This window comes from Coffea eugenioides, chromosome 9, assembly GCF_003713205.1.
Source record: "Coffea eugenioides isolate CCC68of chromosome 9, Ceug_1.0, whole genome shotgun sequence".
In the NCBI taxonomy this organism is placed as follows: Eukaryota; Viridiplantae; Streptophyta; class Magnoliopsida; order Gentianales; family Rubiaceae; genus Coffea; species Coffea eugenioides.
Genome location: NC_040043.1, coordinates 15,110,647 through 15,136,044, shown reverse-complemented (window position 1 = coordinate 15,136,044; position 25,398 = coordinate 15,110,647). Strand labels below are relative to the sequence as shown.

General features: G+C 43.7%; 2 protein-coding genes and 1 long non-coding RNA gene across 3 annotated transcripts; 1 reads left to right on the top strand and 2 right to left on the bottom strand.

Moving 5' to 3' along the window:
- Positions 1-640: 640 nt before the first annotated feature.
- Positions 641-5,196, bottom strand: LOC113783760 (dammarenediol II synthase-like). The gene is made up of 13 exons (XM_027329975.1): positions 4,996-5,196; positions 4,560-4,748; positions 3,785-3,874; positions 3,502-3,696; positions 2,873-3,124; positions 2,574-2,762; positions 2,137-2,493; positions 1,842-2,047; positions 1,601-1,744; positions 1,305-1,482; positions 1,092-1,172; positions 883-966; positions 641-760 (listed from the first exon to the last, which is right to left on the bottom strand). The coding sequence occupies exons 1-13, from the start codon at positions 5,194-5,196 to the stop codon at positions 641-643; spliced, it is 2,286 nt and encodes a 761-aa protein (XP_027185776.1).
- A 13,979-nt stretch (positions 5,197-19,175) lies between these two features.
- Positions 19,176-20,624, top strand: LOC113782292. The gene is made up of 3 exons (XM_027328182.1): positions 19,176-19,847; positions 19,936-20,031; positions 20,121-20,624. Exons 1-3 carry the CDS (start codon positions 19,176-19,178, stop codon positions 20,622-20,624), a joined length of 1,272 nt encoding a protein of 423 aa, XP_027183983.1.
- Positions 20,625-22,825: 2,201 nt separating this feature from the next.
- LOC113781974 lies at positions 22,826-23,841 on the bottom strand. Its single transcript, XR_003469790.1, has 4 exons — positions 23,809-23,841; positions 23,584-23,676; positions 23,421-23,500; positions 22,826-22,842 (listed from the first exon to the last, which is right to left on the bottom strand). It is a non-coding gene; the product is annotated as an uncharacterized LOC113781974 (long non-coding RNA).
- Positions 23,842-25,398: the final 1,557 nt, after the last annotated feature.

The following is a 25,398-nucleotide window of genomic DNA, read 5'->3' as shown; positions in this document are numbered from 1 at the left end:
TTTGTAACACCTGCCTCCATTTGAATTTTGACATTGCTAGTAGCTATTGGCATTTCTCTTTGATAAATTCTTTTCCTTATTTGTTTTCTTATTCATCTTAATATTGGTTTTATTCTATGTACAATAAGGTTACAATAGTCATGTGGCGGCATGGCGCAATTGCAATTGTGTTAACTGCAGAGTGATTTACTAATAGTTAGCTTTCTTTTTGTCATTGTAAATCGTTTTACTCCTCCTAATCAACAAGGGAAAATTGTATAAAAAAAAAAAAAAGGAAAAAGAAACAAAAAAAAAAAGAAGAGAGAACAAAAAATGATTGACTCGTAGATTCAAGTCTATTGAGGATCCATGAATTTCAAATAAAATGGATAGAGAATTGGTCTCTTGTACTCAGTTCTTGAGGTGAAAAAGATGCATAGGTGGAGTGTAGTCTCATGAATAAAAGGAAAATCAATCACATTATTTTAACTTTTTGGACTTGGCATCATATATTGCAAAAAATTGGATTTGATTATTCCATAACATTGTGAAATTGTTGTTGAAACTACATTCTTATCAAGAAAAATAACATCAAATTTTACAAGAGAATTTTCTTTTTCTTTGTATATCTTTGTTATAAGATATACTACTTCTGTTCTATCTACAGACATTGAGAAGGCCAGACACGTTTACGATATTCTGAAAGTGCCCACAATGGGAAGATATTCCTATATTGGGCATAGTGAAGCATACAGTTCTTCATATAGACCCCTGTAATTTCCTGCAATCATGGTAGGATATATTTCAGTTTCTAGGCTTGCATAACCAAAGATCCCTCCAAAATGAGAGAAAGATAAAGAGAGATAGAATTTCCATCACATCCCAACTAAAAGTTGTTTATACCTGTTGAGGAAAATCTCCATCATCCATCTGTGCATTCATCAATAATTTGGCTGCTTTGTGCAAAGGTGTTGGATCTCTCTCAGCCTAGTTTTCAAGAAAACAAAAGATACAATTGATTATATTTATAACATTGCAATTTTTACAATGCAGTTTAGTGTATTTTTCTGCACTAATTTCATTTAGTCAAAGAAAAACTAAGTGTTGCACACCTGTCCACCATGCATAAGACCAAGCATAGCCCATGCTGTTTGAACTAAATTTGTTCTATTGCCTTCCAAAGGTGTGTATTTCTGTTCAATATTCAGAGTATAAAATTTTTAACACAAAACTTACACTTGATTCATAAATGTTTATATATATATATATATAAATATATATATATAGTGAATGAGAAACATGCAGGAAAAGAAATAGATTATTACCATGCTGGGGCAAGATTCAAGGGATTCTCCCCAACCACCCTCTTCATTTTGAGTTGATAGATAAAATTGGACAGCTTTACGAACTGCTTCACAATTGCTGTAAGTTTTTCCAGCAACAGCTAGCCCTGCTAACACAAACATTGTTCCATACAGGAAGCAAATACCCCAGTAGCCATACCTGTTAAAGAATGAATCTAATCAGATCAAATCTTTCAACTTTTTTTTTTTGCTCCTTGTTTTTGGTAATCATTTTTTTAAATCAAAGCTGACGAAATTGTGAGAATAATTTAACTTACCATGAACCATCAGGCCATTGTTTTCCTTCAAGAAATGAAACAGCTTTTGCCACAGCTATTTCTATCTCTTTTTCCCTGTGTCCTGGATGGAGCCTCTTGAATAATAGAAGAGCTTGTATAATGGATGCAGTGTTCTCAACATGCCTGAATTACCAAATTCAATAGATATTATGAGCATCCACAGAATCAACAGCATTTCTTAACACATCTAGAATTCGATAAAGGACATTATTGTTCTTACTCTTGCTCAACTACAATGTCTGCAAAAAGCTCTGAAGGATTCAAAACTTGCAGATAAGGTTGTGGAACTGGAGGTTCCCAGATAGAAAAGCCACCACTCTCAGGACTCTGTAGATAGAGAAGAACATTCACTGCATCATACAGGCGCTCCACATCGGCTTTTTTGCCAGAAATTTCTGTTGGCATTTGCGAAAGCATCAAGAGACACTGCACATAAAAATTCAATTGGTTGAGGCAACAAGCTATAGTTTCAAAATCGCAAAGAAAACATGTGCAAAATCATCCAAGTTAATTACCTTGAGTGATTCAGCAGTACAATCTGAGACAACCCACCCTTGATCTTGATCAGAGAAAGTCCAAGAACCTTTGGTGAAGTGACGGTACATGCTTTTGAAGTCACCTTTGGGATTTTCTTTAACCTGGGATTCTTTAATGTGGAAATGTGCTTTCTTCAGACAGTCACCATATTCATCTACCATCCCAGTTGCCATAACAGCCTGAGTAGCAAGTGCACAATCCCAGACCTGACTTCCAAAGCTCTGCATTTTCATCCCATCTTCAGCAAGCCATAGGTAATCGGGAACTCTAGCCAGGTGATACTTGAACTCATCGCAATTTGGATCGTGCGCCCACCAACACATCATTTGTAAACTCTGTCATCAACATAAAGTTAGATCATTTTTCAATGATGATCAATACAAGATTAATGAACAAAAAAATTTGTGATTCTAACCTTTTCAACACATCCAATGGTAATGTATCTGCTCTCTTCAGCTCCATACCGCATGTATTTAATTGCTTTGTCCAGAGCTCTTTCTCTGATTTTGTTCAATGGCCAACGTCTCATAATTGGCTCTGTGCAATAATTGAGTGTATCCCAGAGTAGATCTTGGATGCGGGAATGAGGGTAGTACAAGTCCTCCTGGATTGACGAATCAATTTGTATACCTCATTAGGCACTAAAACTTAACTTCAAAAGATTGAAACAATTTCGTGATTAAATTAAGAATCTGATAGGATGATTTTGAATACCTTGCAACAGTCATGGCGTGCTTTATTCCAGTCAATTTGATCATATGGTTTTACATGAATTTCTTGTCTGAGAGACATAACAAGATCAGTAAGCGGCCCGTGATATTTTTTGCCATACAAGTAGGACATGGGCATGTAGGTTGTCCGGCAGTAACACCACATCTTTGCTGGATGATAAGGGAAAAATTCAGGGAAAAGCCAAAACTCTGGAGGCACTGGGTTGCAGCCATCCCAGTCGTACACTCCAAGTACCTGAAACAGAACAAATTCATGTGCTGATGAGCAAGTAATTTTAGTTGTACACCAATATCCAGAACTCTGGAGAGGAACGATGGTAATTCATTGCCAGCTGCTTGTACATATTCTTAACAGAACTGCTACATTTGATTACTGTTTATGTGTGCCGTACATGTTAGTTGCATCAGAATTACGTAACATTTGCTTGTCCTTCCAACTTTCATTATTGCCTCGTTAGTACAATTTAGACTATGTCATTGACAACTGTTCGTACCCTTCATTCGTAAATTTAACATTGTTTTAATAAGAACCGCATTTCTCTAATATGGACCAGTTGACCGTATAGTACACCCAAGATTTTTCTATGTATTGCTAGAGATGTTGAGACGTACCGAGAGATAAGTCTTTCCCCAGGAGGGAATTCCAGTTGCACCGCCATGATCAAGGATCCATTTGCGAGCTCTAGCAACTGCACCATTTCCACCATCGGGTCCTTCGCCGAGAATTCGTAAAGCTACATAGCTGAGGGCTGATCCAATCATGGTGCTGTGACCCTCAATGTAGAATCCCCAACCACCATCATCATTCTGCATATGGTGCAGTCCACAGGATTAGGAGACAGAAATGGAATTCAACGGTTGGAATACACTTAGATTGTGACCCGTTACTACTCACTTGATGGTTGTAGATGTAACGAATCATCTCTTTTTTGTGTTCTTTTGTCAGGATAGTGTTAATTGCTCCACTGATGTACAATGCAATGAGCTGCAAGATTGCAGAATAATCAGCAAGCATTCACTGATTATGAATGAATTATTATTCATCACAACGCTTTTTGCGATGTGACGTGTGTAAAATGAAGTAGCGATCAAAAAATTAGAAAAAAAAAATAGAATGGTTGAAAAAATATTTCCCGAATACAAAAAGAATAATTTCGAAATAATCAATTACCTAAACCAAGTTATATTTTCAAACACTCCTTTTTTTCTGTAATTTTTCTAAATAATAAAAAGACCGGTCAAACCTTTAATTTTTAAATTATAGAAATTAGCAAGTGCTAATCAGCCTGCCATAGTGAGAAAAGTTTGATGGAAGTACAAGTGAAAGGCGACTGGCTAATGAAAAAAAACCTAATCTTCCATTACTTTAGAGTCAACCAAATAATCAACACGGATTTGTAAATGCATCCACTCAGTGGATCAGGTCAATATACCATAATTTGACGGTGCATGATTGCTATAAATATACATAAAATAGTCAACTGCCTGTGAAGTCCATAAATTAGGTCTACATCATTAACGTTAAACAAATAACCATTTTTGTTAGTGGCTAGAATAGTGTAATTAGTCAACTTTTTTCCTTTTTTTTTTTTCTAAAAACGGCGAAAGTCAACTTTGCTCCAAAAGTTGGAAATGTCAAACTTGAGTGGCCTTTTGCGTGAAAAACTTACCAGTGGCGGCGTGAAAAACATTGGCCCGGCATTCTCAGCCGGCCAATGGCCATCGCTTGCCTGGATTGCACGGTTTAGCCTAAGTGCTTTCTTAACGGCAATAGTAGTGTTTTCATAGGTTACTTCTTCGTTTTCTCCCAATCTAATTGGTGGGATGCTCAACAGATCAATTCCACTTTCTTTTATAAGCTGCAGAACATCATAATTAACAAGAAAATTACATCACATTGAATTGTGAACAAGATCAAGAAAAATGTTAGACTAGAAACGAAATACGGCTAGCGGATTCATCTGTTATACACTGATAATTCACGTTACAGAAAAGGGTTTAGATGCATGTCATATCAATGAAACAGTTAATCAAATGTTGTAATATTAGGATTATGTATCATAAATCTAAAATTTTTAATAAAATTGTAGACTATACTTGAATTACCTGCATTCTCATGAACAAATCACCACATGGATGAACACCCTTCTTCCTATTTTTTGTGAATTCCTCTCGAGTTTTTTCAAATGCTTCTCTTTCTTCAGGCGTTCCAGCATTGGGATCATACTCCCAAATTTGCCTGCCGGCAAAATTGTTGGTGCTGTACAGGTAAGGTCCGTGGCCTTCAGCAATCTTTAGCTTCCACATTCTCTTCTTTTCTTAGAAATTCAACACTAAAATGACTCTCTCTGTCTGCAAGTGACACAAATCAAGTTATAGCTTGTACAGTTGAACTAACTCAAGCAGAAAAATTCATTTGACCAAAAACTATAAATATTGTCAAATCAAAGACCCAATCTCACTTAGAATTATATATGGTCGGCAACAAAGAATGTTTCAAGTATAAATTATGCAAGGCTAGTTTCAGCTAGCCTAGCGTTGACTTGTGCTATATTAAATGAATCATGAATATTTCGTCTTCAAACTCCAAAGTTGACCACTTCATCACTGATTTTCAATCAGCTTTCCAGAAAGAAAGTAACTAAGAAGAAAAGAAATGCAAGCCAGAAGCTGATAATGAAATCCAATCTCCTCCTCTATTCAAGTGTTTTAGTTTACACGAAAAATATCAGTCTAGTCATCATCTGTTATCACAAAAAAGAAAACAAAGAAACTAACAAATATGCTACAAACGAATACACATTGAGGCAGTCAAGAAGAAAGATTCAAGAAGACAAAAAGAACTCAAATTCGTGATCAACTTGCAAAACCAGTAGAATCAGTTATCGGGTTTTCAAGTACTTGCAATCGGGTACAGAGCTGAACTTGATACTTGGTTTTAAAACTAAAATATTTGGATGCATGCCAACTGTGTTGACAGTAGCCATCTCTTACTGGACTTTGATTTAATTCACGTAATCAGATTCGCATTTATTAAGTTTACAGTTAAGAAACAGTTAGGAGGTCAATCCTTCTATATTTTCCTTGCCAGCCTGCATGTATCGATGGAAAAGCAGATTGAAACAACATTTTTCTCTGCAAGGCATTTATACAATGACATTAGACTTACCTTGACGGCCTAACTAGATCTATAATCACTTGAGAAGGACGGACTTATTGGGATCTAGGACTGCTGCTCAGAAAGGAGAAAAAAGTACCAAAAATCCACTAAGCACTGTATTCAATTGGCAAGACATGCATGCATACGTACTTTTATCCTCGTTTTGTTCAGGTTAGAGGATATTAATAGAGAATGAGTTAGCTAGCTAGGTACGCAACTAACAAGAAAATTTGTTCTAGTACAGCGTATTTTTGTCAAGACTAGCTAGGCAGACGGTTGAGGGGGGGAAAATGTTCAGCACTTGATAATAGAGATCAAGCAAGATTATGTAGGGATAAAAAGTTGAGTGGTTAAAGATAGTTCTAAATAAAACATGCACTTGAGAAAGATACCTGAGAAAGAAAGGGAGAGGTAAAGAATCCTTGATAGAATTAGCTAGGCCTGGAGATGAATACAAAGGAAGAAGATGGTTGGATGGTCCAATTTAGTGATGAATTCTGCTCTTATATAGACTGGTGGTTTGTGCGAGACTAAATAGTCGAGATGGAGAGAAAAGGATGGGATGGAAAAATGTAGGTAAATGCGCACACATGAGCTGACTCATTTATGGTTTGCAATTTTCAAGACTTGGTCATGTCATTCCATTTTATCATAATGCCTAGCCTTTAAATCGGACCAATTCTGTATTTACCCCTTCTCTTTGTGGTTAATTATTTGATGCACAAAAAGTTTGACAAGTTGGATAAGAAAAATATACAATAATTTAGTTTAATTTGACTTAGTATATAAACTAATTTGGGTTTATCTAAAAGGTGAATTTTGATGAAAACAAATTAAGAGGCCTTTTCTTTTTCTTTTTTCTTTTTTGTATTTAATAGCGTCTCAAGTGTAACAGGTATTTGAAACTAAAGATAAACCTTTTACACAAAAGCCAAAATAAGCTAATTTTACACTGAAATTTTATTTCTTTTAAAATAAATATAGAATCTAAAACTTATTGCAATATATCTTCTGTTTAAAGTTTGACATAATTGCTAACTGACCAAGGTACTACTTGTTGACCAAATTTGTCAATATAGAGCCAGAACAAAATTGTCCAATCTATCGATCAAAGTGAGGTAAGTTTTTCTTCAGGCCAGTAGGTGATTCAGTTCTCTCCGATTTTTCTTTGAGTCTCTTTAGGTTCTTCCCTCCCTCGTAGCATAAAATAGAATAAATATAAGTACTATCGTATCTGGGAAAAAAAAGGTAAGTTTTTTTTTTGTTGACAAAAAGAAAAGAAAAAAAATTGACATGTCTAAGTTATGTCATTTATAGAGAGGAGAAGATGAGAATTGTTCGCCAGAATCCATGGTCTAATCCAAGACGTCCATTTTTGTTTTTATTGGCGCATTCTACATCTCCGCAAAATTAATTTGTAACAAAAATCTTTATACAATCAAAATCAAGCTGAACCAGAATGAATAATAATGGATCTCAATAGCCAAGCTTGTAATTGTTGACCGTTTGCAGATGAAAACCTCAATAATACTTGACATACGACCAAAAAATTACTTGTTAATTACAGAACTAGGCAATGAATTCCAGATATTAATCATTTGTTAATTATTTTAAGGTATTTGTAAATGTAATAAAGCCGGGTATTTTGGTTTAACTACTGATGTTGTAGAGTCATTTAAACGTCGATAAATTTTCTATGGCTTCTCCAAGAAAATCCCTTTTTCTTGAATACATAAATATCGTGTAACATACATCTATTTTTCGTTACTATTTACTATTTGATTTGTCGTCACATAAAATTTCTTGAACACCTAACAAATGCTGCATATGACAGGCGGCCTAAAACCTTGTACAGTTAGGAAATTAGGACGATATCCAGGTTGTTTTCCACTTCTAGATTTGATCAGATTCAAACGAGCCTTTTTTCCGCTTTTGGAGTAGATTATACATTATACAAGCAGCCTGTTGAAGTGTTGTCCTCTTTTGACTGACTGAATTCAGTTAGTTCGCATGGTGTACCGACAAAGGGTTGACCTCTTCTGCATTCTTCATTCACTATGGCGCACCCACTTAGTATTTAATATACATTAAGTACTACTACTACTACAATTAAGTCTCTAGTCACCCAAACAAGAAAGAGAGTAACACGTCCTAGTTCTTTTGACAAAGGAAGTACAAAGATATTAATAATTGATCCAGAGCTTAGAGTTCTCGAGTTCAAATTTTCGATCTTTCTTTTTCGTTTCTTAAATTTCATTTTTTTCTTGCTAAAAGGAAAATATTAATAATCACTAATTCACATACTTGAAGTGGATATCTTTATTTTTGTTTTGGGGTAAAAAAAAAATTGTCGTGTTATGTCCAACTCCATTTAATTGTCGTACGTGTTGTAATGTTTAGTGTACAATCACATTATTGTCATTGTAATTTGTGTAAAATATTTTATTTATGTAGTTCATTTTTCACGATAATAATGTAATGTAATTATACACCAAGTAATATAATAAGTACAACAATTGCACAGAATTGGCCAAAATACAAAGACCATATCTTCCCGTCAGCATATATTCGTTTGTCTGTTCTGATATTTCGGTGCATGTATTGCTTTTGTTGTTCTTATTGCCAGGTTAATTTTTTTTATTCACTTTACTGGCCTCTATCATATCTTAGTTGACTATTGGTGAAAGGAGCAATAACCGGACAAATGCACAAATCTTCCTATAGATTATGCCGGGGGATTAGGCCTGCGCGTGGCGCGCGGGAGCTGATACGTGTGTGATGCGACTGCCAAAAACCGTGTCCGAGCTGATGCGGCCGACCTGATTGGAAAAGCCGAGCTGGGATCGTGCTAGGTGACCTGAGAAGAAAGAACGGAGGCGGGACTGATGTCCCTGGAATAGCTCCGACGGTCAAGTCAGTTTGGCCGAGAAGGATAGTAGTAGTAGAGAATACTTGTGAGCGTACCTTGTGTAGTCTTGGTAGCGTAGTATATATAGGACCGGATGAGTTGTAGTTTCCTTATGGGAGTCAAAGTCCCCTTAGGGTTCGGAGTCTTCCTAGGGTTTTATGCGGCGGCCCCTACATGTTCGGAGGCGGCGGCCCATCAAGCCCATCATAGGAGGCCCTTGACACGGCCGAGCTGGCCCCCTTATGCCGAGCTGGCCCGTGCAGGATTTGATATCCCCTGCGCCGACCTGATGCGTGCAATGTGCCGGGCTAACACGTGTCATGCGTGGATTATCCCCACTACACTAGCCCCCCTTGAGTCTAGAGTCACTGATAGGTCATGTGAGTCTGGACCAAATTTCGAAGCGTCAGGTCAGCCTGCAGTAGGGCCCACAATCCCACGACGCGCGCCTTGTCCGGGTAACCGCCACGTTTGCTGTCATAACCGTCACTTCAAGAGTCACGTCCCCCATGATGACGGTTGTCAGCTCAAGCGTTTCTCCAGTAAACCGTCTTTTAGCAATAAATTCAAATTTCCAACTCGGGACCTTTCGGCTTCCCGCCCAGGGGGCTTATAAATAGGCCCTACAAGACGTCACTTTCACGCCTCCCTTCTCATTTCTCTTCTTTCACAAATCCCATCAGCTCGCCTCCTGCCTAGAGAACACCAGAGTAGCGCTTCCCCCTAAGCACACAACAGCTCCTCATCCACTAGTAAGTCTTCTTTTCCCTTTTATGTCTTCTTCGTCCACGCACTCAGATATCACTAGCTCGGTACCTAGGCGTAGAGTAGCCCGACCTGCACCTATAGAGATAATCTCCTCCTCCTCTAGCTCTTCTTCTTCCAGCTCGTCGGAATACCTACCTTCCCCCATACACTCTCCCACTTTAGAGATGGACCAACCCAACCAGCCTGCCCGACCTGACGCTGGGGCTGCCGACCTAGGGATTCCCCTAGAGGTAACTCCAGCTCGGACTAGGGCGGGACCTTCCAGGGGGCCGGATATCGACTTCGGGGAAGTCGAGCTTATCCCCCCTATCCTAGACCAGGGAAGTGTGGACGAGCTGGTGGGGAGGTATGATATCCCCCTCCAGTTCGAGGCTAAGGCTGCCCGACCAGGGGAGTATGCTTGCCGACCTCCTTCTGAGTTTGTGGCCATCTACAGGGATCAGCTCATAGCTGGTCTCCGTCTTCCCATTCCCCAATTCCTTTACCAAATTCTAACCTTTTGGGGAATTCGAATAACCCAGCTCGTTCCAAACGCCATCAGATCGATCCTCGGCTTCTTTATGATGTGCCGAGTCCTCGAAATTCCCTATTCCCTAGACCTTTTCAGGTCATTCTTCCAAATGAAGGTGAGCGGGCCAGTTCATGGCTGGTTTTATTTTGCTCGCAGGAGCGGGGGAGAACTCCCCACCCGCGAACTGTTCACGCACACCCCCTCTTCTATTAAGGGCTGGAAAGCTCAGTTCTTCTATGTGAAGAACACGGGCTTTCCTCCCTTGACCTGGAGGGAGGAGACCCAGGTGTCCGACCCCATTCCTTCACCTCTTCCTGCGGCCGAGCTGGACCTCCTGGTTAGCTCGGATGCTCGATTATCGGTGAAGGAATTTAGCAACGCCCAGCTCCGGTCGGCGGGGCTGATTCGAGCAGAGGTGAACGACCCTGCGCCTGACCTCCGACCTCTCACACCCGAGGAGCTTACAGCCTGTAATCCCTTTGATCTTCTTTTCCTTGCTTTCCTTTCTTTTCCTTTGCCGCACGAACTGACCCCTTTCTTTGCTCTCAGTGAAGAGGTTCTCCCAGCTTCTGAACATAGGAGGGACAGGCAGCTCGCGCGCGGCTACCTCGGTACCCTCCTCAGCTCCTGGTGACGTGGCTCCTCCCCCACCAGAGCCTATTCCCGCAGCTCAGTCTACCCCCTTGGAGGAACCCAAAAAGAAGAGGAGGAAGACCACCGCCAAGAAAGCCAGGACCGAGGTGACCACCTCGGCTACACCTACGCCCCAACCATCTCCTACTGGCGCTTCCACGGAGCACTATGGGGTCAACACTGCCGAGCTGCAGGCCTCATCTGAGTCGCCCCCCTCGATGTGGCGGACGAGGAACATCATTCCTCTCAAGCCCCCCACCGAGCTGAGCACACACCCCCACCCCCTCCATTTCTGCCCGAGGTGGGGGCTGTCGATGAATGACCGAGCTCAGTTTCCAGAGGCTGCTCGAGAGCTCGTCAAAGGTTCGGTGCTCTCACGCGACCATCACTTTATTCAGCTCGCCTCCAACTCCGAGCTACTGTCGCACTACTACCTGAGCGCAGCCCAGGTAGCTTCTTCATTTGGTACTTTATTAGTATTTTTAATCCGTAGACTTCTCATAGTTGGACCTGCAGCTCAACGTCGCCGGTGCCGAGCTGGCTCAGCGATATGAAAACATGGGAGAGAACCTCTCCCAGGCTGATGCAGCCAGGAACAGGCTGTCCAGTCAGCTTGAGGCGGCAGAGGCAGAGCTGGAGGCTACGAAGAAGCAGCTCGCTGACTCCCAGGCTGCCTGCGAGCTGGAAAAGAAAAAGACCGCCGAGCTAACTACCCAGCTCGAGGCTGAGCAGAAGAAAGCAGCCGAACTGTTTGAGACGGCGAGAGCGGAAGGGCGTCAGCTAGGCGTTCAGGACTTCAAAAAGTCCGATGTCTTCATGAATGATCTGGCCATCTTGAATGGCCCCGTCTTGCAGCTTGGCTACACCAAAGCCATGGTGGATGTTCAGTCCTTGAACTTGCCGGGCTTTGACCTGAGCAAATGGCCTGACTATAATCCCCAGGCCGCCGATCAGATTGACAGACTTGTCACGGGCTATTCCAACGGGCGCGACCTGGCCGCCTTGGTCGCCGACCCTGCTCTGCCCGCGACCTCCCCCGAGCCGGAGCAAGAACAACAAGGGGAGAACTAGAGAGGTAGTGCCTTAGGCAGGTCTATTAGGCTAGGCTTAGATCCGAGCTCGGCTAGCTCGCTTTTGTATGGCCCCCCTTATGTATGTCCTTTTGAAATGGAATGAACAGCCTCTTTTCTTACCCAACACTTGTAAAAATTTTCTTTTATTCCATGTTTTCGAGTACATTTATGATTCTTAGTACTGAACTAATGAAGAATAAGTCTGTCCAGCCGACTACCTCAGCTTCAGGCAAACTACTAAAGGAAAAACTTCTAGATTGAGGGACGCCCGTCCAGGCCGAGCTAACTAATAAAGTGGACTAGTAAAGTGAGCTAGATAAGCAAAGAGCAGACCTGTCCAGCTGGTCACCTCAGCTCGGGCAGGGTACTAAAGAAAAAGTCTCAGGTTTGAGTTGTGCCAGGTACGCGGGACTTCGCTTCTATCCAGGCGAGCCAGCTTGGAATAACCTGCCCGGCCGTCTTCTTTCACCACGTAGGGACCTTCCCAATTTGGGTCTAGTTTTCCCGTGCCCACAGCTCGGCTGACGGAGTTCTTGCGTAACACCAAGTCTCCTGGCTTGAAAGAAAGGTGTCTTACCCTAGCATTGTAGTAGCGTGCGACCTGGCCCTTGTACTTAGCCATCCGTATAGCCGCCTCTTCCCTTCGGTGTTCGATCAGGTCCAAGTTAAGCCGCATCTCCTCCTCATTATCTTGAGCCACAAAGTGTTGCACCCTACCTGAGGGTATTCCGACCTCTGCGGGTATTACCGCCTCGACCCCATACGTCAAGACGAATGGAGTCTCCTGGGTGGCTGTTCGAGGTGTTGTCCGGTAAGCCCATAGTATGGTAGGTAGCTCCTCTAGCCAACTAGTTCGGGCGGACTCTAACCTCGTCCTCAGGCCATGCAGGATGGTTCTGTTGACATTTTCGACCTGCCCATTGGCCTGGGGATGCCCTACTGAGGAGAAGTGCTGCTGGATGCCGAGCTCCGTGCACCACTCTTGAAGAGATTGGTCAGCGAATTGTCTGCCATTGTCCGAGACAAGAACCTTTGGTATGCCAAATCGGCAGACTATGCTCTTCCAAAGGAACTTCTGGATCGATCTGCTGCTGATCGTGTTGAGGGGTTCGGCCTCTACCCACTTGGTGAAGTAATCAATGGCTATTACCAAGTGCTCACAGCCCCCGAGGGCTCGGGGAAACGGTCCTAACAGGTCAATTCCCCATTGGAAGAATGGCCACGGGCTGCTGAGAGGAATCATTTCCTGAGTGGGGGTGTGATGTACGGGGGCGTGCAGCTGGCAAGACCTACACCTGGATACCAGCTCAGCTGAATCCCTAAAGATGGTTGGCCAATAGTATCCAGCCAACATTCCCTTTTTGGCTAATACTCTCGGGCCGACGTGGTTGCCGCAGATGCCTTCATGCAGCTCGCGTAAGACGTAGTTGCCCTCCTCAGGCGTTATGCACCTCAACCAGGGCTGCAAGTAAGATTTCCTGTACAGAATTCCATGTGTGAGTGCGTACTTCTGTGACTTGATGAGGATTTTGCGAGCCTCCGTCCTGCTTGGTGGAAGCTCCCCACGAACCAGATACTGAATGATAGGATCCATCCAAGAGCTCACTACCTGAATGACTGCAGCGCTTACCTGTTCATAGGCCCGACTTCTGACGACCTCTACCAGTATTTCCTGACCTGAGAAGCCAGTCGAGGTGGAGGCTAGTTTAGACAGGGCGTCGGCTCGCTTGTTCTGGCTCCGCGGAATCTGCTCGAGCGTGAACTGCTCAAACTGACCCTTCAGTTCACATGTCTTAGCCACGTACTTTCTTAGTGAGCCTTCTTTGACCTCATAGCTCCCCCCTACTTGGTTCACTATCAGCTGTGAATCACTGTAGACTTTTATCGATCTGGCCCCCAACCTTCGGGCCATCTCCATCCTCGCAATCAGAGCCTCGTGCTCTGACTCGTTGTTAGAGGCTCTAAAATCGAACCTCAGGGCGTAGGGCAGCTCCTCCCCAGTGGGACTAATTAAGAAGAGCCCTGCACCACATCCTTCCTTACTTGATGCGCCATCCACGTACAATGTCCAGGTGGGATCTGCAGCTTCTGTGTCCTTTCCAGCCTGGGCAGCCTCCCCAGACAGGTCTGCCTTGACCGCTTTTTCTGGATGCGTGGCCTCAACGGCATCTTCGGCCAGCCCGACCTTAGCTGCCCCTTTGGTCTTTCCGACCTGGGCAGTTCCTTGGGTCCGTTCGACCTCAGCCGCTTCTCCGGCCTGCCTGTCCTTGGCAGCTTCTTCGGCCTGCTGGGCCTCAGCTGCTTCTTCGGACGGTCCATCCTCCGCTACCCATATGGCCTGGATGACCTCAGCAGCATCTCCGGCCTGTAAGACCTCTACTGCTTCTCGGGCCTGAGTGGCCTTGGTAGTCTTTGGGGTCTGTAAGGGCTTTGCTGCTTGTCCGTTATGTGCCTTTTTAGCATCTTCTCCATCTTTCCCGGCCTGTACATTCCTGACCTGACCGACCTCCGTTTCGGGCAATCCAAAGGAAACACCATCCGCTATGAAGTCCGCCAGGGCTTGGGCTTTGATGGCCGTCCTGGGCTGATATCCCAGGTCGTATTCGGACAACTCCACAGCCCATTTCACCATTCGACCCGAGGACTCGGGTTTGGAAAGGATCTGCTTCAGGGGCTGGTCCGTCATGACTACTACGGGATGAGCTTGAAAGTACGTCCTGAGTTTCCGAGCTGCGTGTACTAATGCCAAAACATATCGCTCCACCGCCGAGTACCTGGCATCGGCCCCCTGCAGGGCACGGCTAACATAATATACGGGCTTCTGTATCTTGTTCTCCTCTCGCACCAGCACCGCGCTAACAGCTCCCTCACCCGCAGCCAAGTAGATGAACAGGGTCTCTCCCAACTCGGGAGATGTTAGGGCTGGCAACCGAGCGAGGTGGATTTTCAGCTCCTCGAACGCCCTCTGGCATTCCAGATTCCACTCGAACTGCCGACCTCCTTTCAGGGCCTTGAAGAAAGGTGACCCCCGAACTGCCGACTTGGAGAGGAACCTGTTCAAGGTTGCCATCCTCCCCGTTAGGCGTTGCACATCCTTAATATTCCGGGGTGGAGCCATGTCCATGATAGCCTTGATCTTATCTGGGTTAGCTCTCACCCCTTCCTTAGAAATCATGTAGCCCAGGAACTTTCCCGACCTGACCCCAAAAGTACATTTTTTGGGATTTAGCCGCATTCGTGAGCTCCGAAGGACCTCGAAAATTTCCCTCAGGTCGGAGATGAACTGCTCCTGGGTCCGACTTTTTACCAACATATCATCCACGTAGACTTCCAGGTTCCGACCGATCTGATTTCTAAACAGCTTGTTCACCAACCTCTGATAGGTCGCACCTGCGTTCTTTAGCCCAAACGGCATGGTAACGTAACAATATGTTCCGTCCTCGGTGATGAACGAAGTCTTCTCTTGATCCTCCTCGTCTAGGGCTATCTGATGGTACCCCTTAAAGGCGTCCAAGAAACAGAAGATCTCATAACCCGCTGTCGAGTCCACGAGCTGATCAATCCGTGGGAGTGGGTAACAGTCCTTTGGGCAAGCCTTATTCAAGTCAGTGAAATCCACACACATCCGCCAAGCTTTCTCCTCTTTCTTGACCAGCACCGGATTGGCCAGCCAGGTCGGAAAGTAGACTTCCTTAACGATCTTAGCCTCCAACAACTTTCCCACCTCGCTCTTGACGACCTCCTTTCGCTCAGAAGCGAAGTTCCTCTTCTTCTGCTTTACTGGTCGGACGTTAGGATCCACATGTAGCCTGTGGACTGCCAGCTCGGTGGGGATTCCTGGCATGTCATCAGCACTCCAAGCAAAAATCTCAGCGTACTCCTCCAAAAGAGATTCCAAAGAACTTCTGATCAGCTCACCCAGGCCGGCGCCGACCTTTACTGTGCGCTCAGGTCGGTCGGGCTGGACGGGCAGCTCGGCCAATCCCTCGTCTGTCTCCAATCTCTCTCCCTTCTCCAGGGGTTCCCAGGATTCCAGACAAATTGTCTGAGCTACCAGTTTTTCTTTACCCTTGAGGGTGGCAATATAACACGCCCTTGCCACCTCTGGATCTCCCAGCACCTCAGCCACCCCCGCAGAAGTAGGAAATTTCATGCTGAGGTGCAAGGTAGAGCAAACAGCTCGGAGGGCATTCAACGTGGGACGTCCCAGGATCATGTTGTAGGATGACGGCTCCTTAACCACCGCGAAGTTTACCGGGATCGTCCGGCACCTCGGGGCCACCCCCACCGTGACCTGGAGAGTGATCATCCCTTCCGGCCTCACAGGAGGACCAGCAAAGCCGATCAACGGAGTTCGAACCGGTACGAGCTGTCTATCCTCCAGCTGCAGCTCCCTGAAGGTCTTATAATAAAGCACGTCTATGGCACTCCCGTTGTCTATATACACCTTCCTCACCTTGAAGTTACAGGTGATGACTTCTATTACAATGGCTTCATGATTATTAGAGGCCAAAGGGACTGCGTCCTCAGGTCCATAGATTATTTCCTCATACATCTTCAATCGCTTGGCCGAGCTCTCCCCCGTGGGAGGTGGGCGATTGTGCCGCCGAGCTGCATGGCTATCTCCGCCAGCAGGTCCCCCGGCAATAGTATTAATCACCCCTGCCAGGTTCTGTATTTCTTGCTCGGGAGTTCGGCCACGGGGCAACTGAGGTCGGTCCCGGAAGTAACTCGGACGTTCCGACCTGGGCCTTCCCCGTTGTTGGTCAGCTCGTTCCTCTCGTACGAATTGCCCCAGATGGCCTCGTTTGATCAGCTTTTCGATATCTTTCTTGAAGTGACAGCAATCCTCCGTATCGTGCCCCACATCCCGGTGATAGGCGCAATACAGACCTTGATCCCGTCTGCTTCTGTCCCCGGCCAAGGGCCGAGGAGGTCGGGATAGCCCCTCCTGCTCCATCACTGCGAGTACTCGAGCTCTAGGTGCCGTGAGGCCAGTCCAAGACTTGTCCTCTCCCATTGGGCGGCTCCTGGGGAGACGGTCATAAGCAATCTTCCTTCCCTGGTCAGGCCGCGCCCTCACCTGGTCGGCGCCCCTCCTGCGCTTGTCATCCCTCAATTTTTCCTGTGCACTCTTAAGGCGATTGGCCTCCTCCGCGTTGGCCTTCTCATGGGCTCGGTCCAGCATCTCCCGAACTGACTTGGGAGGTCTCTCCACAAGCTCGGTGTACAGCTTTTGCTTGCGCAGCCCATTGATGAAGGCGGCCATGACCACCTTGTCGTCGCGATCTCGAACTTGGAGGGACTCATTATTTAAGCGCACCATGTACTCGCGCAAGGACTCCTCGGGCTTCTGTTGGATAGTCATGAGGTGAGCGGTGCTTTTAGAGTAGGCTCGCGAAGAAACGAACTGTGCTGAGAACTGCCGTGCGAGCTGAGTGAAAGAACTGATCGACCTAGGGGGGAGTCCCTGGAACCACTGTCGGGCCCTTCCTTCTAGGAACATTGGGAAGGTTTTGCACCTGACCGCATCCGCGGCGGTTTGTAAACGCATCTGCGTCATGAACACGAACAGGTGGTCCTCCGGATCCGTGGTTGCGTCGTAAGGTTTCATGTTTGGAATTTTGAACTTCGCAGGCAGTTGGTATTCCTCGATATCGAGCACAAAGGGGGAAGCAATGTACCTGTCCGCTTCCGGGTCCAGAAGTAGGTCCAGTTCGTCCTGCACCTGCTGTCGTTCTTTCCGGGGGGAGAGGTCTCCCCTGGGGAGCCTCCGGAGGGGCTCCGAGTGTTCAGTTCGGGAGTTCTTGTGGGAAGGCTCCATGACCTCGACTTGCTCACGCGTGACCTCCCGGCGTGCCCGCTTGGCCCCAGTTTTGGTGGGACTTCCAGTTCGGGACTCTGACTGATCTGCTCCCTGAACCTTTGTCTCCTTGTCCTGATGACCTTCCGACTGCCCTTTGAGGTAGTCCATGATTGCCTCGAAGGTGGGCAGGTTTTCTGCCACCCTTTGAACCAGTTGTTCAGGCGGGATTCGTGAGGGCCCTGCCCCTACTTCTCCGGGTGTGGGACCCCGAGAGGGGTTTTGAGGGTCACCTCGCTCGGTCCCCTTGGATCCGCCAGCATTCCTCTGCGACCTAGTCTTTGGCATGTTTTTCGCGAAAAAAGAGAATACGAGTTCCCACAGACGGCGCCAATTGATGCGACTGCCAAAGACCGTATCCGAGCTAAGTTAAGACGGCCGGGCTGTTCAGGTGCTGCCGACCTGCAAGGGCGAGTCGAGCTGGGGGTCCTGAAAAGAGAAAACCGGAGGCGGGACGAAAGTCCCTGGAATAGCTCCGACGATCAAGTCAGTTTGGCCGGAGAGTATAGTAGTAGTAGAGAATGCTTGTGTCAGCGTACCTTGTATAGTCTTGGTAGCGTAGTATATATAGGACCGGATGAGTTGTAGTTTCCTTATGGGAGTCAAAGTCCCCTTAGGGTTCGGAGTCTTCCTAGGATTTTATGCGGCGGCCCCTACATGTTCGGAGGCGGCGGCCCATCAAGCCCACCATAGGAGGCCACTGACGCGGCCGAGCTGGCTCCCTTATGCCGAGCTGGCCCGTGCCAGCCCAGAGATATCCATCGCCGACCTGCCGTGGTTTGCCGATCTGGCACGTGTCATGCGTGGATTTGCCCCACTACAGTGTGTAATTGTTGGATTTTAAGGTAATTTGTTATATGAATTTTGTGATATTTTGCTACTTTTGTAAACCTAAGACAATTAAAATTGAACTAGTATATGTAGCTATTCATTTCAGGAAACCGAATGAATTATGACTCACAGGATGAATGTAAATTTCTATTTGGTTTTGTCGTTAACAGTGTACTTCAACTACAACTCCCCACAACCAAATATGAACAAATTTTCAGGGTCAATTAATATGAATTGAGTTGTTTTCAATCTATTTCACTGTGGAAGGATATTCAGAAACTTGTTACGTGATGGCTAAGCTTTCTTGGGTGAATTAAGTCACAAGTGCAATTATGAAAGTAAATGTTGTTATGGGCTTATGCCTACTAGAATTGATAATTATTCCAAATTATCGTTAATCTAACATTCTTGTAATTTTTTTTCATTTCTTTCAGTAGAAAAGGGATGAAACTTAAGAAGCAAGGAAATGTAGAGGACATGGTAAGGAAATTTGAATTCAGAACCTCTAATTCTTGAGACATGTTCTTAGCTCGGTCCCTATGTACTTACTACAGGTTTTGCAGCCTCCGAAGGCGATTTTCGCTAAGTTGGGGAGGATCTGTAATGCTTTCTTGTGGAATAAGTGGAGGGAGGCCAGAGGTATTCATTGGGTGGCATGGGAGAAGCTATGTTACCCGGTGGAGGAGGAAGGAATAGGCCTAAGGTCCTTCAAAGATATGTGCTCAGTTTTTGCTTGTAAGTTATGGTGGAGGTTGCAGCAACGGGAGTCTATTTGGGCACAATTCATGCATGCTAAGTATATACGGGGCAGGCATCCCTCTTTAGTGCAAGTACCGAGGCCCCCTTGGTCTTGGCGGGTAGAGCAGGTGCAGGAGAGAGCCGAGCAACAGATTCACTGGTGCATTGGGAAAGGGTTTATTGATTTCTGGTACGATCGGTGGCTCGTGGACTCACCGCTGGCAGACGTTGTTTTTATGGTCGACTCCCCTCATATGTTGGTGGCGGAGTACTTTGGCGATGACGGTTGGAAACTAGATAGGTTGAGGGAATGGGTCCCTGATTGGGTGATCGCGCTATTTCACGAGGCCCACATCTATCCGGAGCAGGAGGACCGCATGGTTTGGTTGGGGACGTCAACAGGCGAGTTTTCACTTAAAGGGGCATGGAACTCGATACACCGACGCCGGGATTCATCACACGTCGATCGAGTGGTGTGGAATGGTGTGGTTCCACTGAAAATTTCCTTTTTTTGTTTGGCGACTTGTTCGGGATGTTCTCCCTCTGGAGATGATGCTCAAGCGAGTCGGAATCCCGATCGTATCTCGTTGCCTCTACTATGGGCGGCATGAAGAGTCGTGGAGGCACTTGTTCATCACGGGCACGATTGCAGTCCAGGTATGGAGCTATTTTAGGAGGAGATTCGGTATTATCGACTCCACATTTTCGTCTGTCTCGTCAATATTACTGTCATGGTCTTCCTCTAGCCCGGGGGGAAGGTGCGACACATCCAGACAGTGGCCCCGCTGATTGTGCTATGGTGTCTATGGAAAGCTAGAAATAATGCGAGGTTTGAGGGCATGCGCTTCAACGCCTCCGGTGTGATTAAGATGGTGGACCAAATGATTGGGCAATTGGGCACAACGGGTGTTCTCTCGGCCACACACTTTAGGGGCGACGCAGAGGACCCATTGGCGCAGCTGGCAGCCCGGCCCAATCGTCAACAGTATTGTGTTGCAGTGTCGTGGAAACGCCCACCCCCTCTTTTCTTCAAATTGAATACGGATGCCAGTGTATCCCAAGGGCGGGCGGCGGGGGATGGCATCCTTAGAGATTCAAGTGGGCGGGTTGTGTTTGCATTCTACAAGGAGTTTGGTGACACGGAGGTCCTCACCGCAGAGAGCTTGGCATTACTACAGGGTCTTCAGCTTTGCCAGGAACAGCATGTTCAAGGTCTCCTGGTGCACTACTACAAAAATGTCGTTTTATGACATTTAAAAGCGTCATTATAGCTCGATGTAATGACGTTTGATCTATAATGATCTGCTAGAAACGTCGTCCAAGCGTCATTATAGCTCGATGTAATGACGTTTGATCTATAATGATGCTCTGCTAGAAACGTCGTCCATTCCAGCGTCACTATAAGTTAATGACAGTTATATGAGTCCTAATTTGTAGTTCTATTGGCATTTATAAACGTTATTATTTATCGTTTTAATGACACTTTTAAATGACAAGAAATGCTAGAGAACAGTTAAGGTTATATGAATCTAAAGTGATACTCGATGCCTGTCATATATTGGATCTATCATGACGCTTCTATTATGTAAGTACAATAAAATATTATGACACATTTGCCGTATAAGTAGAATGAAATATTATGACACTTTCATGGTGTAACTAGATTAGATTGTTCTGACACTTGTTAACATGAAATTTTGTGAATATTATGAACCGCAAAACTCGAAGTGGTGACACTTTTAAGTGTCAATACATCATATTGCATTAGCCCTGTATCCCATCCGAGGTTTTATACCCAAAAGCAGAATCACATTTCATCCTGCCTACACAATATAGATTCTAATTTTTGGAATAATAAAGTTATTACTACCACCTTATAAAGGAAAACCAAGGCGATTTACATTTTCATAGTAATCACTGCAATACAAGTAGCCAAAATGGTGCAAAAGTACTGCATCGATCCAAGCAACTGACATTGCTGCTATGTCAACAAATTACATACCAATTCAGAGATTTTTCAAAAGTTATGAGTATTACAGTAGCATTGCCAATACATATCAAAGAAGCAATAGTTCAACAAGAACTCAACAAAAAACGCATTGACAATGTCTTCAAAAAATAGGCATTTGACCCAAGGACAATCCTTTAGTTTTCTTCAAGAATCACCTACAAGTGTCATAAACCAAGAAATAGAAGTTACAATCACATCTATAGCTCTTCTTTTACAGTTTTAATGTTAGAAAATAAATAAAAACTAAGTTAACCAAATGATAAAGATAAGATAAAAAGATTACCAGGTTTATTGGCCAAGCAATAGCTACTCCAATTGCATCTCCAATCTTGAGAAAATTATGGTATGGCCTCATTAGCTCTTCATCATTCTCCACAGGCACATTTACATGAATTTCACACCAATGTGATCCCAAAGGTATGTCACCAACTTCAACAGTTGGATCCAAATTTCTAACCACATGAATCCAAGTATCCAAATTTCTAACCACAAATCACTCACGGAATATCTTCTAAAGTAAAGATACCAAAAGTATCAAAACAGAATGTTAGCACCAATCCAAGTGTTCTAGACATATCAGAACAGAATGTTCACATATCCAGGTGTTCTAGACATTTGAGTAATAAGAACTAATCCAAAAGTATCAAAACAGAATAATATCAAAAGGAAAGACAGCAAAAGTTCAATTCCAGATTGTAACACACAAACTATAAAACAGATGGTAGGCACAAAAGAATAACAGTCTATGGAATTCAAAATTAGTCCAATAATGCAGCCAATATCAATTTGAGATAGAGAACTTTGACAAAATATTAGCAACCAAACTAATCAGCAATAGAAGTTCTACCCAACTGAAAATAACTGCCACAAACTTTAATGTATTGGTAACCTAAGAGTAGCAGAAACTTAATGTATAATTTTGGTTACCAACAACTCCAATTTGCTTCAAGTGGAAAGGGAATCAACGATCCGTGCTCACTAGATGGAATCGAAGATGATGGCCGCTACAAACTTGAAACCGCATTGATGGAATAAGCTTGACTTAGAACCACTTTTTTTTAGTCACAAAAAGAATATTATATTATGAAAATGAAGCCTGAAGAGGCAGAACAAAATGATACAACATGATCCCGTATAGTTGTGGTATGCATTAAGCAGAAGAGATGTCAGTACTCAAAAAAAGAAAAAAAACATTTACGTCAAAAAATTATTGAGCAGTTATGAGTAATTTATCATCACATATGAAGCTTATTGAGTAAAAAGAAGTTTCTAATGTCTAGTACGCATACCAACTTTTTCAATTTTTCAATATTACTATTACGCATGAAAGGGGAAGGAAATTGAACTCTATAAAATGTAAGAATGGTCAAACTAGACTTCATTTTGGCCATCATATGCAAATCTTGGCATCACACATGACCTATGCTTCATCGCGTGAGGCCCCCTTCACACTTTCACTGAGACATTAGAGATCTTGAGTTACAAGAAGTCAACTCCAAAGTAAAACACAGATAGAAGGAAAAAAAAATCAATCTTGGAGCCAAAAGTCTGTTTCTGAAAGAAAACACATATAATATACCCTACTCACCCAAGAAGCATACAATATAATATCATAGTACTTTTTTTTTCAATGACTTAGTTAAGATTTTGTTATCACTCACGTACCGTAAACAATGACTTTGCCAAAAGCAGATCGACATTGCAATTCTAATCATTTCTAAAGTTCAGCACGCATGAAATAATTTGAATTTCTATGGTTTAATTAGGCATCAAATCAGAAGTTCACATCTTCTACATAACTACTTTTTCCTAATGAAAAAAAAAATATAACTCTTTCACTTTTATGTGGTTAGGTACCATAAACTCAGGCCAGTCTACAATAGCAATTACTTTGATAACACCAATAGCAACGTAGACATTTTGAGTAAACTTTTTTGTCCTTTTTATCCATGCCTACTCATTCAATGCAAGCTTTTTTGTGTGTTGTTTGGGGGGGGGGACATTCTACTAGGATCAGCATTTAAATATCTCTTACAGCAATGCTGGCTGCTGCAAATAGTCCAAAATCAATTTCTCAACTCCCTCCAATCTATCAACAATGTATTGCCCAGAGAACTGCAAACCAAAAAAATTATATTGGGCAGTAAATACATATATCAAAGAACCAAATAACAATACTCTGACATAAACTAGCTTACCTGATTTGATAGGGAAGGCTGGTAACCCTTCACAGGAGTGTTGAAACCTGAGTTTGGCACATTAACTGAAGTACTGGTATTTTCTTGCAACTTCTATAGGAAGAAAATGAAAATGATCAATTGAAGGAACCATCAGAAACCAAAAAAATGTTTCATAATCATGCCTAATGGCATGTGAGATATGCAAACATTTGAAGCCTATCTCATAAAAAGTTGGATTAATACCCGTAACCTGGTATTGTAGCAGTGCACGTATATTCAATCAACAAAGTGGTTTGCAATCTCATTATACTCGGTGACAGGCCTGAAGTTACAAAAAAGGAAAGCTAATCTTCCAATTCAGAAACTGAAAAAAATGAAACTTGGAATGAATAGAGTGAACAACTACAATTCATTTGCGCACTTGCCATGCTATAACATGCTCCTACTGAATCTTCACCCAGGCATATTAATCAATAAAGGGTAAACGAACATTTGTATACGTGCAGTAAAAGTGTCTTATATATACCTATCATATGGCCTAAAAATTTTACCCTTTCACCACCTCACACTCCATGCTAAAGTGAAACTGTTAATAATTAGAAATAAAAATTAAAAAGTGACTCCTTAGAATCCTCACTGCTATTAGTACAATCTTATAATTGAGTTTAACGAGTTATTAGTTCTCAAAAGGTAGCCTATGAGATTGGAAATGAGTAAATTCAAAATGATACATTTCATGATTTTTTTTTTTCAAAACAGTGATACCATTCCAACTGGATGATTCTGGTACTAGGTAAGTGGGGTTTTCCCCACAACAAATATTATGTGGGCAAAACAAGACACACTGAAAAACTCTGTTAATTCTGCCATATTGCGTCCTCCACATACTCGAGCCCAATTTAGAGACCTTGTTGACTGCCTGGTTAGGCATGAGTGAGCAAGAGAGGGAGGTGAAGGATCCTGTAATTGAGGCCATGGCTGGATCAAGAGAGAAAAATGGATCTGAAGAGAGGAAGAGAAGGAAGGAAAATTGGGAAAGGAACGAAGTGGCGGAGAGCACGAAGAGTATGTATAGTTTACTTTGAGCCCCTTCAGCATAGATCAATCTCTCAATTAATTGCTTTTTTTTTCTAATTTCAGTGAGTTGAAGGATCAAAAAATTTCGAAACAAAAGGGAGGTAACGAAATGGAGAACCCCATTAGGTGGTCTCTGTTTTGCTGGTTATCAGACGAAAGGCGAAAGAATTCTTCAAGCCGAAAGGCCAATCATGCAAATTGTCATCGGCTTTATCGGATTCCCATCCACATCTACTCTTCCTGCCATTTCGTCTTCCCCAAATCCTTAACCCTCCGTCACCCAACTTGCTCCTACCCCATTTCCCATGCGTTCCCGGAGAAGAAATAAAGTAATAAAAAAAAGCTATCAATTTTGTTGAAAATGTATAGGTTACCTGGTAGTAATCTTCCTTCAGATGGCAATTTTCAATGAACACCGTAGCTCCACTGTTGCTAAAAGCCCAGATACCAATTCCCGTTCAAACTCCATGCTAAAAACTCCATGCTGTTGTTGATTATGCTACCTTCTTAAAGGTTTACCTGTTTGTCTTCAAATTGGAGAGAGTTAAAAATCGGGTGGAAGAAAGAGAAAGAAACAAGGGATTCGGTGGTGAGAGGGGTGAAGGATTTAGGTTTTTTACAGAGAGTTTATTTGATTGAGGGTTTTAGGAGAGAGCACTGGGATGAAAAAAGAGTAAAGTACATTGGATTCATTGGAGTAGTTAGAATATTTCCCCCAAAAAAATGGCGCTGAAGTGTAGCGCCATTATCTTTCCC